At 33.2% G+C, this 22,006-nt stretch overlaps 2 protein-coding genes across 3 annotated transcripts; one reads left to right on the top strand and one right to left on the bottom strand.

Annotated features, from left to right (window-relative positions):
• Window positions 1-5: 5 nt before the first annotated feature.
• Window positions 6-13,543, bottom strand: LOC123706921 (piwi-like protein Siwi). 2 transcript variants are annotated; one of them, XM_045656557.1, is made up of 19 exons: window positions 13,421-13,543; window positions 12,528-12,843; window positions 12,098-12,229; window positions 11,304-11,463; window positions 10,449-10,560; window positions 10,087-10,212; window positions 9,862-9,963; window positions 9,222-9,315; window positions 8,611-8,738; window positions 7,419-7,679; window positions 7,050-7,192; window positions 5,116-5,261; window positions 4,734-4,845; window positions 3,895-4,024; window positions 3,172-3,409; window positions 2,748-2,824; window positions 2,379-2,551; window positions 2,076-2,175; window positions 6-1,757 (listed from the first exon to the last, which is right to left on the bottom strand). In XM_045656557.1, the coding sequence occupies exons 2-19, from the start codon at window positions 12,835-12,837 to the stop codon at window positions 1,593-1,595; spliced, it is 2,709 nt and encodes a 902-aa protein (XP_045512513.1). In that variant the 5' UTR covers window positions 12,838-12,843; window positions 13,421-13,543; the 3' UTR covers window positions 6-1,592. The 2 variants fall into 2 exon arrangements, with proteins under 2 accessions (XP_045512513.1, XP_045512523.1); XM_045656567.1 differs by having other exon boundaries at window positions 13,475-13,513.
• A 646-nt stretch (window positions 13,544-14,189) lies between these two features.
• Window positions 14,190-21,025, top strand: LOC123714836 (STAM-binding protein). The gene is made up of 9 exons (XM_045669416.1): window positions 14,190-14,480; window positions 14,721-14,988; window positions 15,161-15,283; window positions 15,598-15,737; window positions 16,216-16,360; window positions 17,941-18,078; window positions 19,029-19,141; window positions 19,666-19,768; window positions 20,590-21,025. The coding sequence occupies exons 1-9, from the start codon at window positions 14,362-14,364 to the stop codon at window positions 20,650-20,652; spliced, it is 1,212 nt and encodes a 403-aa protein (XP_045525372.1). The 5' UTR covers window positions 14,190-14,361; the 3' UTR covers window positions 20,653-21,025.
• Window positions 21,026-22,006: the final 981 nt, after the last annotated feature.

The following is a 22,006-nucleotide window of genomic DNA, read 5'->3' as shown; positions in this document are numbered from 1 at the left end:
ACAGGTTTACGAAAGTACCCACGCCTCTATAGCTAGATAACATATTAATTCAATGAACGAATGTATCAAACGTTCGTATATATATATTTATGAAGATACAGTTATCAAACCATAGGACAGCGGGAATATTTAATGAAAAAATACTTTAAAAAATAATGTACCAAAATATGAAGCATTGCTTCGAATCAATCATTCCGCTTAGAAAACTCTCAAGTGTATACCAGCCCTCATCTCAATAGAAAAAGATAAAAAACGTTGGAACTTCAAACAAATCTTATACATTATCATAGTTAACATCTAGGAAATGCAACAATATGACACTTGCCAAGTTTGGCTCGAGGTGGGATTTCGGCAGCAGGCGATTTAACTTACCAAGACTTAGAATTAAATCAACAAATGACTAATACTATGTACAAGTAAACATGTATGTATGAACAATCCCGTCTGAGCAACTGAGCTGCCAGAAGTTTTAACAGAGATTGATCATCATCAAATATCACAACATAGGCCAAGATCTCAAACATATATTTTAATTAATAAAGGTTCAAATAGCCCTACTATAAGTTAACAAGTCTCAAACTGTTGTTTATCTTTCAGCTTAGCTTAGCTTTGTTAACTAAAAATGATTTCACGTCAATACTTATGCGAATATTGTTACCAAGTTCTGGTCAATTTGAAATCTGGCTCTAAATAAAATAACAGTTCCGCTGCATATTATATAACTTACAAACTAAGTAATAATGAAACCAAAAAAAAAATGTCTTTTAAAAACATTTGAACATGTTCAAGAATTTTAACAAAAATATATTAAACGAGGTAATTGGACACGTCTTATCTTAATGGTTAATTGTTTGACTTTATTCGAGCTACGAGATTCGAACAAACATGCAAACATACTAAAAATCTAAAAAAGTAAGTACTACTAGTGTAGCGAGACTTAGTCTTGCTCGATGATTAACGTTATTATGTCGCAGCCAACTTAATAAGCCGTTCAAGTAATAGCTTAGCCTCTCAACAGCGCCGTTTAACTAACGGCCTGAAAGATGTTCAGCCGTTGCGTTTGTAACAATATATTATAAACTGGCCGGCTGAAATGTCGCACAAATAAAGTGAAATATCTGATGTAAAAAATATTGCTTTAAAAACTAAATTGCTTGAGTCACACGCTACATTTACATAATTTTTGTCACTACCCTCATCCATTGTACTTGTTTTTCATTAAAATTTTGAAAACACCATCAAAGTTGTGGTTTGCAGACGCCATTATCAGTCAACAGGTTAGGTAAGTAATGAAACGTCATCAATTCAAGTCTACCCTAGCTGTTTGATCTACTGGCTGAATATCTTTCAGGCTGCTAATTACACGGCGCTGTTTAGTTAAACGGCTAGGCTGTCAATTGAACGGCTTATTAATCTAGTTGGCTGCGACATTTACATGGAAATATAATCACAACCATGGTAACAGACACGGCTTTAACTATAAAAATCTAAATATTAGAATCAACTGAATTCAAATACACAAAAGTATACAATGTTGTAATTGCATGTTCAATAGCCTTATTTTTACTTTTGTGTATTTTCCTTAATACTCTTTAGATATAGTACAAAGATTCACTGAGCGAATGGTGTGGCTGATCATGTAAGCTGTTAGCCGTCAGGAAAGCCAATTTGTGGGCGTATTTGCACACTGAGGGTACTCGCACTTGAGAGGAACAGTTGAAGTACATGTGAGTCAGCTTGTACGTCAGAAGCTGGATCTAAAATTAACGAAAAATTATAGGTTAATACATGTTTTATAGCTAATAAAAGTTTATGCAAGTTGTGCTTGGAAGCAAGGCATACTTGAAAAAAAAAACGAAACTAAAATACAGACTATGTTCTTTAATAATGAGCAGTACTTATGTAGTCTATAACAAATAGTATTTTAAGAAAATAATCTGACTTTAGATCGCTATGTAAAATACATTCCCCCTTTACTACTAAACAGGTTTTGATAGAAATTTGTAGACATAAAACTACTATGATAGGTTTTTATTCAAGACCCATATTAAAATTGATAATATTATAATACTCACCCTGTCTGGAGACAGTCCACTTGTATCTTCAATGATGTTGTACGAGGTTGGAGCGATCGTACCCTCACGTACTGACTGAGTTACCAAATAGAAGTCGTAACTGAAATAAAAAATCAAATTTCGGTCATTTTAAATGTATACTACACTTGTTGAACTAAAAAAGGGTAAAACAAATATCATCTGGAAAAAAATCAGTTTTTAAGTGACTGACTGACTTTATTTTTTATAGGCTTTATATCAGTAAAATCTAATCTAAATATATAAAATAATATAATTAAAAAAAATTCTAAGACAATATTTTACCGTTCCGGTAATGTAACCACGTCGTCAATGACAGTTCCGGGTCTGGGATTATCCCCAGAACGATTCCTCTCGATGAAGATACGCGTGTTGATGCGTTTCGATACGATAATGAACGCCAGCTTGAATTGCGGAGTTCCGTATATTTCAGTTAGCACTTTCTTCACTTCTGCAACCTGTTATGGGACAATCATTATTATTTATAATATATTATTAAAGTAAATGAAAACTGATGTGAAAATTAATGTATGTGTTTCCGATATAAAAAAAAATAAAAAAAATATTTTTTGTTATCTATGGTTTCGAGTAAAAAGAATTTCTCATTCTTAAATAAATGCTAATTCATAATAGAAAATAAGTTTGGCTCAATACCTCGTGGCTGGAGACGTAGGGAATTTGTCCTTCACCAACGCCGTCACGGTATATTATAATCATTCCGGGTAATATACCTGAAACGACACATAAAATCTTATGTAATGCTGATATATTATACGGGAAATTACTGTCTCCTATACCCCGGTATTTCACCCCTATTACGCTGACATTTCCCAAGTTATATTTCTGTAGTGTATAATTTATAATGATTTATCAAGTCCATAAATAGTTTAGTGTACCTTTGCACTTGTTTCATTTGTGTTGTTGTAATTTTTGAATTCAAAAAACGTTTGAACACGATTACTCCTACAACGCGGTTAGCATTATAGTGGGTTACTGTATTTTGCTTTAACTTGATCATTTTCATTCAATCAATTATTGAAAGGAAAGTTGGGAATAGTTGTTTCTAATGTAATCTTACCGTTCCTCTCACGATATCTCTTAACGGCGGAGCCGACATTGAAGCTCATATGAGCCGAGAGTTCCTCTCCCGAAGTGTGTGCATTAACCGCTGAGAAGTATTGGCTCATGGGTTTGTCGAGACTGGCCACAAACGCTCCATACGAGCGCTCCTTGGATCGCGCGTCGTGGCAAACATCATATCCGATAACCATGAGACTCGGGAGCGGGATTTTAACCGTCCACGGTGCTCCACCCAGCTGAAAAATTAGGGTATTTTGATTAATATTTTTTTATTGACTTAACCATATAACATATTGATATGTTTGAATTGAATATGAAATTAATTAAATTACGGATGATATTTCACAATCTAAACACAAATTTAAAACTTGTTTATAGGCATTTCAAATGAGTTAGGTATTTTATTGTTTTTCATTTGTTTTTACTGTACTTTTTTTCCTATTACTATATCTTCGTTAGAGTTGTGGTATAAGAAACTCTTCACTCAAACATCTTGTAGCTACTCTTTACTATTAATACCATTCTTGTGATGCAAGGTAAACATTGTTATGTATTTAAATCAAAACAATTCTAACCAATACAATCGTATTACTTGTCACAAATTACTAACACATTTTTTTTTATCTCTTTCGAAATATAATAATAAGATTCTGCCATCTTGTCTAGGGCCTATAAGTAGGCTCCCATTAAAATTATAAATATTAGTATAAACATGACTAACCTTACAATTCATTTGAATTGCTACCTTCGTAGCAATGGACATCGCAGTTTTACTTGTCATGTTCCGTGCGCACACAACTTGCGAGGGAACCGCGCGGTCTACGGTGCACTTTTTCTTTATCGCCTTGTATCTATTAAGAAAAAATTATGATATACAAATGTTAGCTTCTAATATTTATTTAATTAAATTCTAAACATTTTTATGAAACATATTCTTAAGAATCTTGCTACAAGTGCGCATGTGCAATAGTTACTCATTTGACTCGTTCGGTTGTTTACGAGTTGTTGTTACGAATTGACTCGACCATCTTCCCGAAGTGGGATGGTCGAGTCGGAGGAGGGAGTTGTGATTATAAAAGAGGTTGTGACACATGCGCACGAGCCTTTTCTTTGCGCAAGTTTGAAGTTATACAGTTCACGTAAAATCAGTGAATTAAGTCATCATTGAAGTATTTAATTTCCGACCCTAAGAACTAAATCAACTACCGCTAACACAAATTATATATTTCTTTAGAAAATAACATATCATGTGTAGGGGCCATTCAAGTATTATATAAGCAGATTTACTGCAATTAATCCCCATCTTGTCAGCAAAAGCACAGCTCTCAAAAATAATAGTACATAAAACTATCAATTTTTTGTAGGAATCTTCGGAAATGCATTTCGTTTTCAAGCATAGACAATGTGTGGGTAATATGTGGAAAAAAAACGCCAACAATTACTGTTGACGTAATCACCAAATACAAAACCAAAGAAAATAAATCCAAGTATTAACTGCTCACGTGATAATTGAACGGCTCCTAAATAAGCATATAAAACTTGAGTAATCTATTGACTCACTTGTCAGTAGCGGCTCTAGCCAAAACGATAAGCATTAAAGTTGGATTTTTACGGGCAATAATGGTATCGCACATATTGGAGTAATCACCACTGCTGTCTCGTTGAATTGTCACTGAAAAAAAAATTGACGATGATTGGAGGGATGGATTAAAATTTATTAATTTTTAACTGTCTGTAACAAGGCAATTTATTTAGCCTGGGGTTTTTATTGAAACTTTAAAAGTGTAGTAAGATTGCAGATAAGCTATAAAACGTATATAATGTTTGTAGAACAGAAAGCTCCTCTTTATATATAATTCGTTTATTTTAACCGCTATTTTATATTATTCGTTATATCTTTAATGGGAAGTTTAAACTACTGTACAGATCGATGAGGGCTTACCAATTTCTGGCCTTGGCAGTCTAAATCCACATCCGCCGCCAGTCCTCATTATGAGATCCACGAAAGCTTCCGCATCTCGTTGCTGCCGACTCGGGGTGAGCACGACCCACGAAGGTACTTGAGCAATAGTAAGAAGCTGCTTCGATCTGTTTATAAAATTTTGACAAATGTATACTACTATTGACATTTGTTAAAATAGCTTTTACACATTAAGAAAAACACTTCTTGAACGGATTAAAGCTATGTATTATTATTAAAACTTATAATTATTTACATAATTCTAAATTATATTCTAAACCGTGACCACGCACGCTGAAAAGCAAGCAAAACGTCTTTAAAAAATTTAATACATAGAATTAAAAAAATTAATAATAGTATATAGCTTTAATCCGTTCAAGAAGTGTTTTTCTTTATTGTATACTAGTCATCTCCAGAAACTCTCGTAAAAACATAATCTGGTGGCGCTACACCCTAAAGGAGGTGTAGGGCCACCTCAGAATGTATCCGTTTCGCAATCATTTCTATTTTATAGACAGTAGGTGATCAGACTTTTGTCTCACACATCATCGACATTTGGTTTTGGACCTGTCAGTTTCCACACGATTTTTGCCTTCACGGTAAGAAAGCCAAATGCGCGCTTAAAAAAAATTGCTCCAGAAATACGGAATCTATTGAACCGATTTTAATTAAATGATACCTAAGGCTTTTCCGAGAAATCATCATATGACTATGAACGTTGCAATAAATAATAATGCATGGAGACCTTCAATCCATATTTGAGCTGCAGAAGCGGGCTGTTCGGGGTATTTGTTTGCTAAATATTATGACACTATCTGGTCAATATATTCTCGAAGCTTTGTATGTACAAAAAAATATAAACGATTTTGAAACAAATGGTGACATTAACCAGAATAATACTCGAAATATAACTAATTTAAGCGAACAATCAACCTTAGTCCGGGTGATAAACCACTCCTTATATGTATATTGTATTCGTTTATACAAATATTTCTCACTGAATAAACTCAAAGCTCTCGTTAAAACGTAAATTAATCAAAAAAGCTATTTTATAAATTTGACGAATATTTAAATAATCCTCATCATTGGGATTGATCTGCTCCAGTTAAAACAATTTGTATGACTCAATACTTGGCGATTAAAAAGAGTGGCGGAAAGAGTCATGCCAATTCTTCTCACCCGCTCTACGCCCTTGACTTGCGAACTGGTACCAAATTTAAATTTACAATTAATCTACGCCCTTGACTTGCGAACTGGTACCAAATTTAAATTTACAATTAATCTACGCCCTTGACTTGCGAACTGGTACCAAATTTAAATTTACAATTAATCTACGCCCTTGACTTGCGAACTGGTACCAAATGTAAATTTACAATTAATCTACGCCCTTGACTTGCGAACTGGTACCAAATTTAAATTTACAATTAATCTACGCCCTTGACTTGCGAACTGGTACCAAATGTAAATTTACAATTAATCTACGCCCTTGACTTGCGAACTGGTACCAAATTTAAATTTACAATTAATCTACGCCCTTGACTTGCGAACTGGTACCAAATGTAAATTTACAATTAATCTACGCCCTTGACTTGCGAACTGGTACCAAATTTAAATTTACAATTAATCTACGCCCTTGACTTGCGAACTGGTACCAAATGTAAATTTACAATTAATCTACGCCCTTGACTTGCGAACTGGTACCAAATTTAAATTTACAATTAATCTACGCCCTTGACTTGCGAACTGGTACCAAATGTAAATTTACAATTAATCTAACTTTTTTGACGTTCGTAAGTGTGCTTGTTTACCTATATGAATAAAGTTATTTTGACTTTGACTTTGAATGTAATTTTGCCACCCCCATACGAATTCTTCAATAAATGTGTTATAATAAAATATAATTCAACACGACTCACCGCATATCCCTGGTCCAACCGTCTAAAGAATCTCCAGCCGGATATTTAACATTATTTCCCTGGATTATATCCTCGGGAGGCAATTGTCGTCCTTTGAAACGCACCAAGTCATTGGACAGTTTCAAAGACCAAGACGCCAGTTCCTGAGTTCATAATTTTTTTTATTAATTACATATTGAGCCAATATTTTAACACACACATGACTACGAAGCATCATCTAAATCTAGTCGGGTTCGATTCCCGGCAGTTGTAAACCGAGGCAGGTAAACAATTGCCCCTCTGCCCCATTTGGCACATTTTTAAATGCCTATTTCTAAACCTATCAAGTTTTATAATATACTGATCTTATAAGATATTATTTAAACTAACCTGTACGACCTCCGGAGTCTGAGTCAACCTGCGATTGAAGTGGAGCAATTTCTGGATTCGCTGATCGGGGCCTATTTTAGTATGAACGGCCATATTGCGCATAAGTTGGAAATTGGCTCTCATGTCCTCAGTAAGACCGGTCAGTCGGCACAATTCCGGCACCAGAAAGACCAACTCGGGCATTCCCGCTCGGACGTCTCGAGGCTTCGAACGCGATATTAACAGGGGCTGGCTCATATCCGTGATGGTGATGTTGTATTTCTGGAAAAGACATCATCATCATTTCAGTAAGAATTCAACAAGTCCGATGTTCTTTAAACACATTGTTAAAATGCATCAACTAAATAGAACTCATTATATAATGCAAAGTATCAATAAAATAAATTAAAAAAAATATTCGACAAAACGTTACATTTATCGACGCATTGAAGGAACGGAACAATTGTACATAAGACAAAAATCATAGACATTACCTCCAAAATAAGAAGACTTAAATGGACTTAATGTTGGATGGTCTGGAGGAATAATAATAAGCGAAAATTTTGACACAATGGTACTCTAGGGAAGGCAAAAGGAGTAGAGGAAGACCACAAAAAAGATGGCAAGATGACATCAGACAAGTGGCAGGAGTGATATGGATCAGAGTGGCCCAACAAATATACGAATGGAAAAGGTTGGAGCAGGCCTTTGCCAACTGGCAAACAGATCTTCAGAAATTGTGCACGATCTAAATATTAGATAGTTTTTTTTCAACCTTATATACATAGTTTAATATAGCGATCTATGTTTGTATGTGCACCTAAGTAGATTTGAATAAAAGTCCATATTATATTATTGTAGTCGACACATTATGAACGGAGACTTCGGGTCATAAATCATATTTATCTGTGTCTCGCTCGAATTTATAGGTCTTTTGAGGTGTAGTGATGTTCTTAAGAATTGTAGAGGTGCATATCGACAACGGGATGGGTACCAACGAATTGTTAAAAATTGAGGCAATATTTTGTTTCGGTGTCAGTCAATTTTTATAAAAACAGTAACACGTGAAGTACAGCCCGAACTTGAACGTTGATTTCTTTACCACAAAAGCACGTTAGAAAATAAATTATTCATTGTGAGTATCGAGTAACAAAGTGCATATATAGACTACATAATATTTTTAATTTATTAATTTATTTCGTTTATATCATACCTTTTTATAATAGTCAATGTACGTGATATTTTCATCTTTCATACGGAATGTTGATTGGACATTACTTTCCCACGACACGTCGTCAATTCGATACGTTTTCATATTATAATCCGTCATCACAATCTGACCTGGAATCATAATTATACTGTCTTGAGTTGAGTGAGTACTACACGAAAAAAATCCACTGATTAAACATAGGTCCTATAAGAGGAAACATAGAAAAAATATTTTTATTACAAACTATTTATATTTGCAGTTTATTTATAAAGCATTAATTTATCATTTCAGGTTCAAATACGTTACAGAAATTGAGAATTAAATTTCGCTGTTAAAAAAACAGTGCTGCTTCAATCATTTTAGGTCCGGGCCTAAGATTTCTGCATTCTGTTCTCCTGTGGGTGACACGTCGACTTTTTGGGTCTCAGGTGAGCCGGTTTCCTCACGATGTTTTCCTTCACCGAGCCGACCTAATTACGATTTAACCTAATGTCAAAAGCGCACAGGCGGGGATCGAACCGACGCCCTCAGGGATGAGAGTGACACGCTGAAGCCACTAGGCCAACGATGCTCACTGTTTATGTTTAACATAAATTCATGAAATCTAAACTAACCTCCCAAATCTTGACAAAATTGATGCTTGAACGAAGGCCCTTTAGTCTTGTTATATACATGCAGCAATTGCAGAACTGTGTCTAAACGGATTACCTGCAAAATAATAGAATAATTTATGAAACAGCTCGGTTTCATAAATAAACGGGCAGTAACTAGATCTTATAAATAAATACCAGTGCAACTGTTTTTATTGGAGTGTACTCCTTAAGAAACGATTTGAGTTATAAGGCCCGATACGGAAATTTTATGAGGAGTAAAATCAAGTGTAACACGAAAAGTTGAGGCGTTACGTAGAAAGAGACAAACATATATATCTGTAGGATTGATCGTGTAAAAGAATGATTCCATCTCATTCTCTCTCTAAAATTGGATTTGTATAAATTGAACACAATCATTATTGTTATTATTATTATTTATATTGTTTTGTAACATTATGTAATACGCTTTATTGAAGTAATATAAATAATCCGAATAATTACAGATATATGTTTGTTTCTCTTATCATTTTAGCAGATGCGTTCATTTACCCTTTTTTTCTATTCGATATATATCATAATTATCGTTCGTAAGGAGTAAACTCCAATCGTGCGTCGTAGCTGACACACACACACATTTTTTTCCATAGAATTAAAAACTTACCTTGTGCGTTATTTCTGTGACCATCAAAAGCCGGTCCTCATATTGGTTAATAGTAGTTTTATATCCAGGCCAAATTTCCAGGTTGTGTTCACGCATGTCCACCTGCACAGAATAAAACACGACTGCTACTACTAGTGATTACATTTTGAGTACATTTTATAAATATTAAATAAATTCAATGTAATTAATTAATCATACAATAATAAAATAGAAATTAGAGTTTACCTTAGCCTGTGGATCAAAGAAATCACGGCCAATCAGTTGAAGATTCAGCATGGTGAAGCATTTTCTTATAATAATATTGAAGATTTGGATGTAATGGTAGTCTCCAGGACTGACGGCACATATCAGCTGCAATAAAAAACATATTTTTCGTAACCACAACATTTATCAAACTTTACAGAACTTCTAATCGTGCGTAACTAATTCTATAGAACCTTAGAACACTAATAGACTTGACATGGGAAATTTAACTGGTTTTTTTGTATTGCAGAAACTTAACTGTAGGAGTTAAAAACCGCATTTTTTTAACCCAAGAAAAAACTCTAACAATGGGATATCAATAATAAGTAAACAAACAATTATACCTTGATCAAAATCCGTATTTTCTCCCCATCTGATTTTCGTTCAGAGTAAAATTCCATAGGACTCTGAGGTAGACGTTTCACAGTATACAGTGCTGTTCCATCAAAAAGACATCTACAAAAAAAAATTTAGTTTGTAAAAAGGAGAGTTACGCCAACGCCTGATCTCCGTGTTAGAGTTTGACATACGGGAGACACATTTCCCACGACCGATTCTTAGGGTTATATAGTATACATATACATGTAGTACTTTTGTCGAGAAGTGGTAAAGTAAAGTGGGAGAAGTTTGTGGCGGCAACATTAGTGCAATTTCAAATGCCAAAAGAATGTTTTCCGCGTCCAGCGAAACCTCAACGGTAGTACTTTGTAGGTGCGTTTCATTGGTACGCGGCGTGACAGCATCGCACCAAACATACATTTACATACAAGGCGGACAAAAGTCAATTATCAGGAGATATCAGGGTAAAAGGGGCCTCTGTTCACTGCCCAGGGTGGAGTTCGACCATTCCATCTCCACCCTCGTAATTATCAACACATTCGAGGGTTGATGAGATCGAGCTGGTGATGAAGAGACCATCGGACTGACTACATCGGAATCTCCTTCCCCTAGGGTCCTCCACATAAGTGCATAAAAGATTTCCTTGGACATCTAGGGTAACCCACCGAAATCAGAATCAATATTTTGCGCGGCTGGGGCTGGGAGACACCGCGGATATAGTAATTTGCATTTATATAGTTTTATTTAAATAAAACGAAACAGTATCAAGACAAATAAAATTATCTAAAGATATTTATGTATTATATTATATATTTCACAAAATTATAATGAAGTATTAAGTATTAATAATGATCACTCACCCCCCAAAATTTTTGGTGTGTGGACGTAAAAGGGATTTTCTAACACCAGTGCGATCCTCCTCTGGATCAAATTCAACGTGGTACTGGTAAAGGCACCATTGAGGAGTAGTCTCCACAGTGAAATAGTTGGCTAGTAGATTTATTGGTGTACCAAATGTTCCTATAGATTAATAAATATTATTAATAATAAGTAAAAAGAGTAGTATATCAACTTACATACTTACTTATTGAGAGTTAAAAGCATTGTTATATAATACTATAATTAAAGGGTAGAATTAAATTCTGAACATGGAAGGGATTTATTTTTTTATTCTGCTGAAAAATTTACGAGATAAATGATCATTTCCAAGGTAGCAATTATAATGTATAAATGTACTATTATAATGAAATTAGAGACACTCATTAGAGAAAATTTATTCCTACCTTCTTATCATTAACCTCACAATATTTAACAAATATATTTATAATTATAAAAGTAAAATACAAAGGAGAATGGTCCATACATATAAGTTCTGCATGTAGCATATTTCAGCTATGAATCAAACTGCTTACAAAACTTCTTGAGACAATGAAAAAATAAATATACTCAGTAACAATATAACTGCTTACTTTAACAAAACTTGTAAGTTGTAACTGGTAATTTAAGATGTGCATATAAATTTATAACATACATGTTTATTATGTTAAAATGTAATAATAATATATATTGCATTCATAATTTTATTTCCTTCAAAATGTATATATGAAAATACTAACATTTACATTTACTTACTTAAACTTTGTATTAAACTTACCCTTTTTTGATGTAACTGCCTCTGGTCTTGTCCTAAGAACTTGAACTTGATCTGGCAGAATTCTTCCACCACCTCGGAATGAACCTCGTGAAGGTGCAGATGCAGCATCACCACCTCCTAATTCTTTTCTTCCTGTTATATTATTACAGGATTAGTTGTTTCTTTCTGAAGCACTGCTATTCTATTCAGTTTTAAAGTAGACTAAACAGCGACAATATTAATATATTGCAGTGAAAACCCTACATATAACACTGAAGTGACTACTCATTTTCTGGCAAAGCGAACTAAACTTGAATAAAGAGAAGTAATGCTTCAGAGAATTTAATATTACAATGAGTGGCTTGATGTTTGGTACTTTAATAGAATATATCAGATAAATATAATTGGCAAACATTCCAGTTATTATTAACACAAACCAATTTTAACATACCTAAATCCAAATTTTGCATTTGTTGTTGAACATCTACATCTCCAGGGTGTGCATGAGTAGATGGAGTTGAACGATGAGAGGCTCTGCCAGCAGGTTCAGTTGGTTGAGGTACTCCAGCTCTAACGTGTGGAGCTACGCTGGGCGGACCCCATGCACTAGGTGGTTGAGGTCTTGGCGCAGATGTGCCCGGACAGGGAGCAGATTGCGCTGGGCGCACTCGCTCCCCCGGTCGTCTGTGCTGTTGTTCTCCGAAGTTACCTCGGCCTGCTCGACCGCGAGCCCTTCCCAGGCCGCTACCACGATCACCCATAACGACCTAGCCAACGCAAAGTCAAGAAAGATTTTAAGCACGAAAAATCGAGTTGTTTGTTACATATAACAAAACTATTATGTAGGTTAAAACTATGCTGATATTGTGATATTTATTTCGCAATTATTATAACACTACCAATAATACCTACTGCAAGTCGATGGCTTTAACTTCGTGGAAATTTTACGCACCTACCTGCAACTTCTACATAATTTGTGTAGGATACATTTTTTATGGATATTTTTAGGAGACCTAGCATATTTGATATAAATATTATAATATAATACGTATAATTCATTATAATAAGGTAACTATTCTAAAATAATTGAATGATTTAGGGATAAGGTTTGAAACATGGCGTCCTGAACCTGTAAAAATTTTCAACGTATATGTATCACGTTTTCACCTTCTTACCAAGAAATAATGAAATTTAATATAGAAATTTCTGAACCATTTATCAAAAATATAATATGCTAATATATGTACAAGATCAAAAAAAGCTTATTTACATCTGTAGTTATTTGAAACTACAAAGAAAAAAATTTAACGGAATTCATTATATTGTAAGTAAACAGAAAAATACCTTTTATAGTAAATTTTATGTAACAAAATATAGAACTTTGATATAGATAGATACTTCAGAAAGTCCGAAAACGAGGGCGGCGAGTCTCACTTCTCAGCGGCTTACCAATAACCACAATAATATTAAAAGTTAAAAACAATATGGCGTTTGGCAGAGATAACAGAATTCAGAAAGTAAAATAGCGGTTATCATAAAATTTAAAAAAAATAAGAAATAGAAATAATAAGATAAAACTTTAGAATTTTTAATGTTTAATGCTTTTTAAGAATTTAAGTTAAGATTTTATAATTTTATTAAAAGAGTAAATATAATATATCTTTATTATTATTTCCTTACAAAATGAAGTTACACGTTACAGAAAAGTATAACAGACAATTATTAAATTAATATTTTACTGTCTAGACAAAAATTTGCATACTGTATTTATTTTTTGCAAACAATATATAACGTGACCAAATAAGGTGGTTACTGTAACTGGCTAACAAATATGGTATGGAAGAGACACTTATTTAAATGAATTTTATAAATCAGTTTACGTCCACCAAGCATAAAAGCATAAGAATTCTTATTGCTGATAGCACCCATACACATAAATTATATATAATGCTTAAGGCCAAATAGATGATACGTACATATACTTATTTTTCACAATTTATATGCTTTCGTTCGTGTTCAGATTAGCTCTATCGTCGGTGTCACTGTCAAGTAAGACTTTTATTTTTAACTTCTAGCTCGTAGTCTGTGGTATCCAGAAAATTTCAAATATAGGAAAATTATTATATTGTTGTGCCTATTTTCAGGTAATTCACTTGAAGAAATGAGATTTAAGAATACAGTTAAGAATAATTAATCTAAGTAGTGGTAAAATTTAATATTATTTTTTATTACTGGTTATCAACTAACCATTATAGTATTTGAGATATTATATTTAATATAACAAAATGCAATCGTCTGAAAAACGAGAAACAAATCTGGCTGCACTTGAGCCTGCATTTAGGGTTAAACAATTAGCGAACTATGGAGCGATGGTCGAAGTAGATCCGAACGTACCACCTAGAAGGTAAATTATATCTAATATAAATTAAAGTCTTTTATTTCCATCTAGTTGTAAACACATATTTATTTGTAATTTGAATATTAAATGATATATAAAAAGTAATCATTTTTTACATTTAAATCCTTAATATAAGCCATTTTTATATTAAGATAAAATGAATAATAAGACTTAGGACAAATCTCATAATGACTTCGGTCTTGCTTAGCTTTCTTTTGGGCTCAGAATAACATTATTAATTTTCAGATATTATCGCTCAGGCCTTGAAATGGTCAGAATGGCCAATGTATATCTTGCTGAGGGTAGTCTTGAAAATGCTTATATATTATACATGAAATTTATGACATTATTTTTGGAAAAAATTCGAAAGCATCCAGATTATAGCTTAGTGCCTGCTGATGTCAAGTCTGTCAACCAAACTAAACTAAAGGAAGTTATGCCAAAAGCTGAGAAACTTAAGCAAAAACTTTTAGAACAATATGCAAACGAACATGTTCTATATAAAAAAAATAAGGTATGTTGAAAATGCTATTGGTTAATGTTAGAAAAGATCTTATGATATTGCATATCATGATTTAATGCTATATATTTAAAAAAAGATTATGTTGTAATGAACCTATCTGAATTTTTTAAACTTAATATTACAAATAATCACAGTAATTTGTAATGTGTTGTTTAACTTGCAGGCTAAGAAAAAAGTTGAAGAAGAGGCAAGGAAGTTACAAGAACTGGAAGATGAAAAATTAGCTTTAAGACTTCAAGCAGATGAGAATAAACAAGATGGGAAGAAACCACATTTGACACCAACAGTATGTAATATTTATTTAGCAAAGGCTAATCACCTACTGTCCTAATATTAAAATAAAATTCATTACAAAGAGATACAGAAATCTTAGACCAAAACATAAAAGTTACTGCGACACTGATTTTTTTATCTTCACTTAGCAATTATGTTGGTTGTGAATACCCTGAAGCCCTGAGCAGACCATAAAGAATATTTTAGTGTCTATTTTTGATTCCAATATAATAATTAATGTTAACTGTGCTTTCAGTCCAATATAAAACTAAGGATGTATAGAATATAATACCTTCACATACATTTTGAACTAAATTGTTCTTTCAGACTAACTGGGCAATAAACCCAAGTGCACCACCAGTGGATGGTGTTTTATATCCTGATGACTTCGCCAGTGAACCACCTAGAGCTCCAGCACATCACTATAGCCCAGTTCCACCACTGATACCCCCATCTAAGCCTCTACAGTTTGTACATTTTTTATATATTTAATATTTGTATAACCTCTGTCATTTGATTGTAATTGTCTATAGACATAGACAGAAATAAATTATGAATATTTGTTAATTTACAGTATTCTTTATTAATAATATGATTCCGCCATACGCTGAACCATTTAATCATTTTTTTTAAATGGATAAAACTATATTTAGACCATTGTGTTGATTTTTGGAATAAGCAAAAGTTAAAAAAAACTTCTATATGAATATTTTTTTATATAATAGGAGGCTCATCTGATGTTAAGTGTTACCACCGCCCATGGGCACTCACATAGGCGGTGGTTCACATAGTTCACATATATAATGAAACAACTGCAGGTATTAGAACTGTGAACTACGGACAACGCCTTTGAACACTCTCCATGGTAAATATAGAATATGCAGAGAGTTAAATGTTAAATATTACCTATTTATTGGTAAATTTATTTTCTTAATTTGTTTATAGGGATCAATATGAATCATTGTTGCCAATGTCTGGTGGTTTACGAACTGTTGTTGTACCGGCAACTTTACTCAGCAAATTCCTAGTTATAGCCGCTGCTAACACGGCAAAAAATATTGAACTATGCGGCATATTGGCTGGAAAGTTGGTAAGTCAGAGAATCTGATTGTTGGAGAGATGTTCAAATAAATGAAACGCTTTGTTGAGAGTTAGTGTCAATGTATTTGATCATTTAAAACAAGCTAACTAACATGTAATTAGTTGGATTGGGACGCTGAACTAACGAAAAACTGTAACTTGAGTAATTCATGGGTTCTTTAAACTAAGACAAACATAAGAAACGAGTCGTATTATAATTTATGAATGTGTGAAACTAAAGGGCTTAGTTATTACTACTAAAACTAAAATTTTATATTTTATGGCTATGCGTGCTTAATTATTAACTAGAATATATTTGTAACTTAAGTAACGTTAGGTTACGTGATAGTAATATAGTGATTTTACTAACGTAAAGTAACGTCAACATTAATTAAACTGAATTTAGTAATTAATTTCAATCTCGTTAATTTTGCGCTATAAAGATCGCCGAGTCATTTACCTGATAATTATTTATAATGTAGTTTAAAATAAATCTCTAAAATATTACATTTTTCTATAAATGAAATGTTGTTTAGTTATATAAAACTGCGGTTTAAGTAACGTTATGGTGTAAATAACTCTTAAATAAGCATTAATTTAAAAAAAACTTTAATTAATAAACATATATTGATTTCTTACGTCACATGACTATTTAGTTAAATCGACGTTGACATGACGTGATTGTAAGTAATGTCATCGAATGTCTAATCCTAATACTGTCTTGTTGACTGTCGTCGAAAACTGTTTTTAATCGAATGTGTATTTATATAATTTTTTTACACAATTACAATTACAAATTACAATTAACACGTAAAAAACTTGACGTTTTCGTTGGTATAGTATGTGGATTAGTTCGACAACAGAAAACTAGAAATTATGAATCTTAAATTTTTAAAGCTAATACTTTAGAATTAAAAATAACATTTTGTAGGATCTATCGACTATAGATAGACCAACCATAAACTGGAATGATGTGTTGTCAAATAGCCCATAAACATACGAGGAAAGAATTATCACTGTCAGAAATAATATTTTTGAGATATTAACAATAAACATATTTACTCTTAAAATCAATGTATCAAATTACATACAACTTAAGTACAAACTTTTAGAAAGGGCATGTATGCCAATGATTCATATTATAAACACTACCTATTAAATGATTTTTTGAATCGCAAGTTAAAAAAAACTTATAATAGTAATAATAAATAAGCTAAAGCATCAAGTAAAACTCGAGAAAACACGGTTTTGGCGGTAACAAACTACAATGCAGTAAAGAAAGACAGGCCACAGATCACAGACTACTGTCAACTGTCATACAAATGTAAAAATAATCCAGTGTAAACTTTTTTGAGCCTCATGTTGAGTGTGATTTGTTTCTTTATTTACTACTAGATTGCATTGTCAACTCTGTTTTGGAAAAATACTTATACCTTTCATATTTAAAGTCTGTGGTCATCGTCCCATACCATAAGCGGACTTTGACCGTCTTAGGTAGATACATATATACCCCTACCATACCCACAGATTTCCTATCAAAAGCTACCGGTCTTAGCGATCGTAATATCTGTGATATGCGTACCATTTTAGGAACAAAATCAGTTGAAGATAACACATGTAATAGTGCCAAAGCAGACGGGAACATCGGATTCCTGCAGCACCAACAATGAAGAGGAAATATTTCACTATCAGGACCAACATAATCTCATTACTTTGGGATGGATACATGTAAGTTAATCTTCTCTTTTTCGCTTTAGTAATTTCTATATAGAGGATGGAGGAAGTAAATAACACTCTCGCTCTTACCAATTCTTAAAGGGCCGGCAACGCACTTGCGAGCCCTCTGGCAATGTGTCTATGGCGGCGGGATCACTTTACAGCAGGTGAGCCTACTGCCCGTTTGCCTCCGGTTACATAAAAAAAGCGATTACAGCTTACAAGCGAAAAAAAATTAAACAAGAACTTTCGGTAGTCAAGTATAACAAAATAAATATATATAATAGTATTAAGCCTTTATTTGTCCCCATCCTTTTTAAATATTATATTCAAAAAAAATATTGTTATGGAAAAATTACTTATGGTGAAGGTAAGGTGAGAAAGCCGGCATGTCTCTGTTCCATCGTCAGCAACACATGGCGTGTGTCAAAGACAGAAACAAAAAAAACGTCAATTTGAGGCTGGTTCTCTTTTTGCATTAGCGAATTGACTTTATTTATTTATACTATCGCACCTTTTTGCCAGGGTAGGCAGATACCACGGTTCCCCACCACTTTATCATCACATTGTTTTTTCTTAGTAGGATTGCCGCTAACATTACATTCCGCTTGCATCCCTTATTTTAACTTTTTATGTACCTATAATGTTATTGGTTCTTCGATAAATGTTACATACTGTACACTTGTAAATAAATAAGTAAATGAATCTCCACTTGCATGACATTCACCCAGCATGCTCGTCGGTTATTGGTACTTTTATTTGTCCCTCTACCACCTGGATTTGGTCCGATAAGGCCTAGCCAACCCGACTTCACCACCCACGGTTTCCTTGTGTATCCAACTCGTAAGTCGCTTCGCCTTCATCCGCTCTCCACGGCCAAACCACCTAAGCATTCGCTCCCGTTTCCTTGTCAGTGCGTCCTCTTTTAACTCACACTGCTCACGAAGTAACTTTATTTTCAGACACACCCAACTCAAACGGCGTTTCTCTCGTCAGTAGACCTTCACACTCAGTGTTCATATCAGCTGATGATGTCTGAAGCCATCGCGATAGTCTGCGCACCTAAATATAATGAGTACGTAAAATAAACACACTTGCAGTAAAACACTTAATAATATTTTTAAAGGTCTTACGAAGGAGTTTTTGGTAACCCAGGGATTGGTTACAAAGTTTACACATTACAGCTTGCCATGTGAAATATGTGTATGTATTAGCAAGCTGCACTAGATAATAGCTAATACAGATCCCTATGGATGTACCTAAACACATAAATAGTGAATATAGAAACAAGTAGGTGCGGAATGTCTCCTTAAGGTAACGGAGCACCGTCTCTTACGATCAAAGGTTTAAGGTGGTGGGACTCAAATCTAACGGCTTGGAGCCTGGACGCTGAAGGAGCCTTCGCCTTTTTGAGAGGAAGTGAGCAATGAATAAGAGAAATATTCAAAAGGGGTTTTATTGTTATAAAATAATATAAATGCTACTTACACCTATTCACAGTAGTTGCAGTATTCTTGTGAACCACGGGAGCCGTGTCAGCAGTTGGTCAATGTTCAAATGAAATCTGTACATACACTAAGGTTAATTTGTCAATTTCAGGACTGGGTATTTCGCGTTAACGCCAGAACACGGAATGAAGTATATCGCTAATTGCAGACAGACGGGCTTTCATCCACATTCTAATGATCCACCACTTTTTTATGTAAGTTAAAAGCTCAATAAATGAATGAAAATAATGAAAGCCGTTTAGGTCTGGATCTGAGGCTTCTGTATCTTCGTTTTGTGGCAATTTTGCGAGCGAGTCTTTTAGTTGTTTGTGTAGGTACAGCTGTCATTCGAACGCATTGTGCGTTTAGAGTCGAGGGGCGTACGCTCATGCTAGTAGCTGAAACTGCAATAAATGAACTATTTCAAAAATATCTCAATTCCTATTAATCCTGAGTTCGATCTCGAAGAAGCACCCTCAATGGGATAGGAAGTAATTGTTCCCGTTTTTTTATTTTCCATTGATACTCCACTCCTGTTGATAAAATACTATTAAAGTATTATATTAATAAAAGAATTTTTAAAATCAATTAAGGAGTTTATCCATTACAATCAAAATTAATAATAATACATTATGTGTATCAGAATAACACAAAACAGGCCGATTTTTTTTTAAATAAATGAAGACAGGATATTTCCATCCGGTCTTACTGCTAAAAGCAGTTACTTCCAGTTAACCTGAAGTTCGCAATAACTAATTTTAACAATGATTTTGTACCTGTAATACCGTAATGTTAAAATTATAGAAAAATGCCAGGTTATATTCCCAGTCAGAAATTGGGTTGCAAGGTCATACAAGAAAAGGTGAAATACATAGCGCTATATTTCAAGGGTGACGTAATAATTTGGATGTATTGGATTCGATTCTGGGTGAATTAAAAATGTATAATATGTAATTGTGTTAGGAAATTCATATATCTCTATGTGGGTACCCGTAAAAGTTACTAGTTTTAATTAAATTTAAATTTTTGATTGCAGAATGTATCACATATAAACCTAGATAACGCGTCGTCTGTGGAAATGGTCGATTTACGGAGATGAATTAGAGAAAAATGCACTTTAATCACTATGCACGAAAAACACTGATTATGAGATCTCAATATGGATTTAATATAATTATTGCTTAATTTGAGGGTTCAACAGCCGTTTTGTGTTAACCGCAAGCGGTTCACTTCGGCTGCTTTTTGTTGCATCGCTTAATATCTGGAATATTAAGCGGCTATGTCTTATGTATGAACCCAAAAAAATATGGTTTTGTATGAAAGTAAAGTTTTGATAAATTACGTCAGACATAGATGGCGCTGTTACATGTTGACATTTAAGCCGTGAACGTTTTAAATGAATTTAGTTTTATTTAAATTCAAATTAATAAAAAATATGTACAAATATTAAAATCTTGTAAAACTGTTTTAAATGTGTAATTTTATTTATTATATTTAAAAAAAGTACAAGAGGAATATCTTCTGATATTGGATTGGAGCTGTACCAATTTGTTTATTTTTTAATTTATCTAAACTTAACACATGTCGAAACTTTCAAAGATGTTTCTGTTATTTAATATCGTTTTTATTTAGTATAGAAAGGTTAACCTTTCTACATAACAATTAATACATTTGTATTAATACAAAAATACTTTATGATTGTTTATTACTTGATACAAAAATACTTTGATTGTTAATCACTGGATACAAAAATACTTTGATTGTTAATCATATTTGATAAGAAATTAATATCAAGTTATTATATCTCATTAAAATGAGTTGTTTTTGTTAAACTAAACTGTATTCGGAATTGGGTGCTGTAAAACTTATTTTAAGCTCGAAATTTTTATTTACTAATATCGTCTGTTAAATATAGACCTATTTATTATATATTAGAAATTGTTAATTTTAATTTTCATGTATGAAATAATAACTTTGTTTTACACCTGTTACTTTTAACTATTTATTTATAGGTTAAAAACACGATAACCACGATATGGTGTTATTTAAGCAACTGTTAGACAAACTATTAGCGCACAGCGTTTAAGGTACGAAGATCGACCCGGGCTCGCTCAGGGCCAGTTATTTTGACAGAAATGTCCGCACTATGCCCCATTAGGGGAACTTTTTTTTGTTGTAATTGGCTGTCTGTATGCCTTAGTAGATTTTATATGTATTTAATTAAATACAAGTGATTGTTGCTGGACCAATGTAAATAAAAAGCATTTAATTATTAATTGTTTTATTTTGACAAACTCCACTAGTTCCTGATACATTGGTTAAATACAATCGTCGAAGTACATACAACAAAAATTATATTCAAGTTTGTTGTGTTCCAAGTGTGGATTTACAACATCGAATGATTTACAGCGATTAGTGAGATAGCAAGAATAGTAATCATAATCTATCACGTT

Source organism: Pieris brassicae, chromosome 1, assembly GCF_905147105.1.
Source record: "Pieris brassicae chromosome 1, ilPieBrab1.1, whole genome shotgun sequence".
NCBI classification, from domain to species: Eukaryota; Metazoa; Arthropoda; class Insecta; order Lepidoptera; family Pieridae; genus Pieris; species Pieris brassicae.
This window is presented reverse-complemented; position numbering and strand designations above follow the sequence as displayed.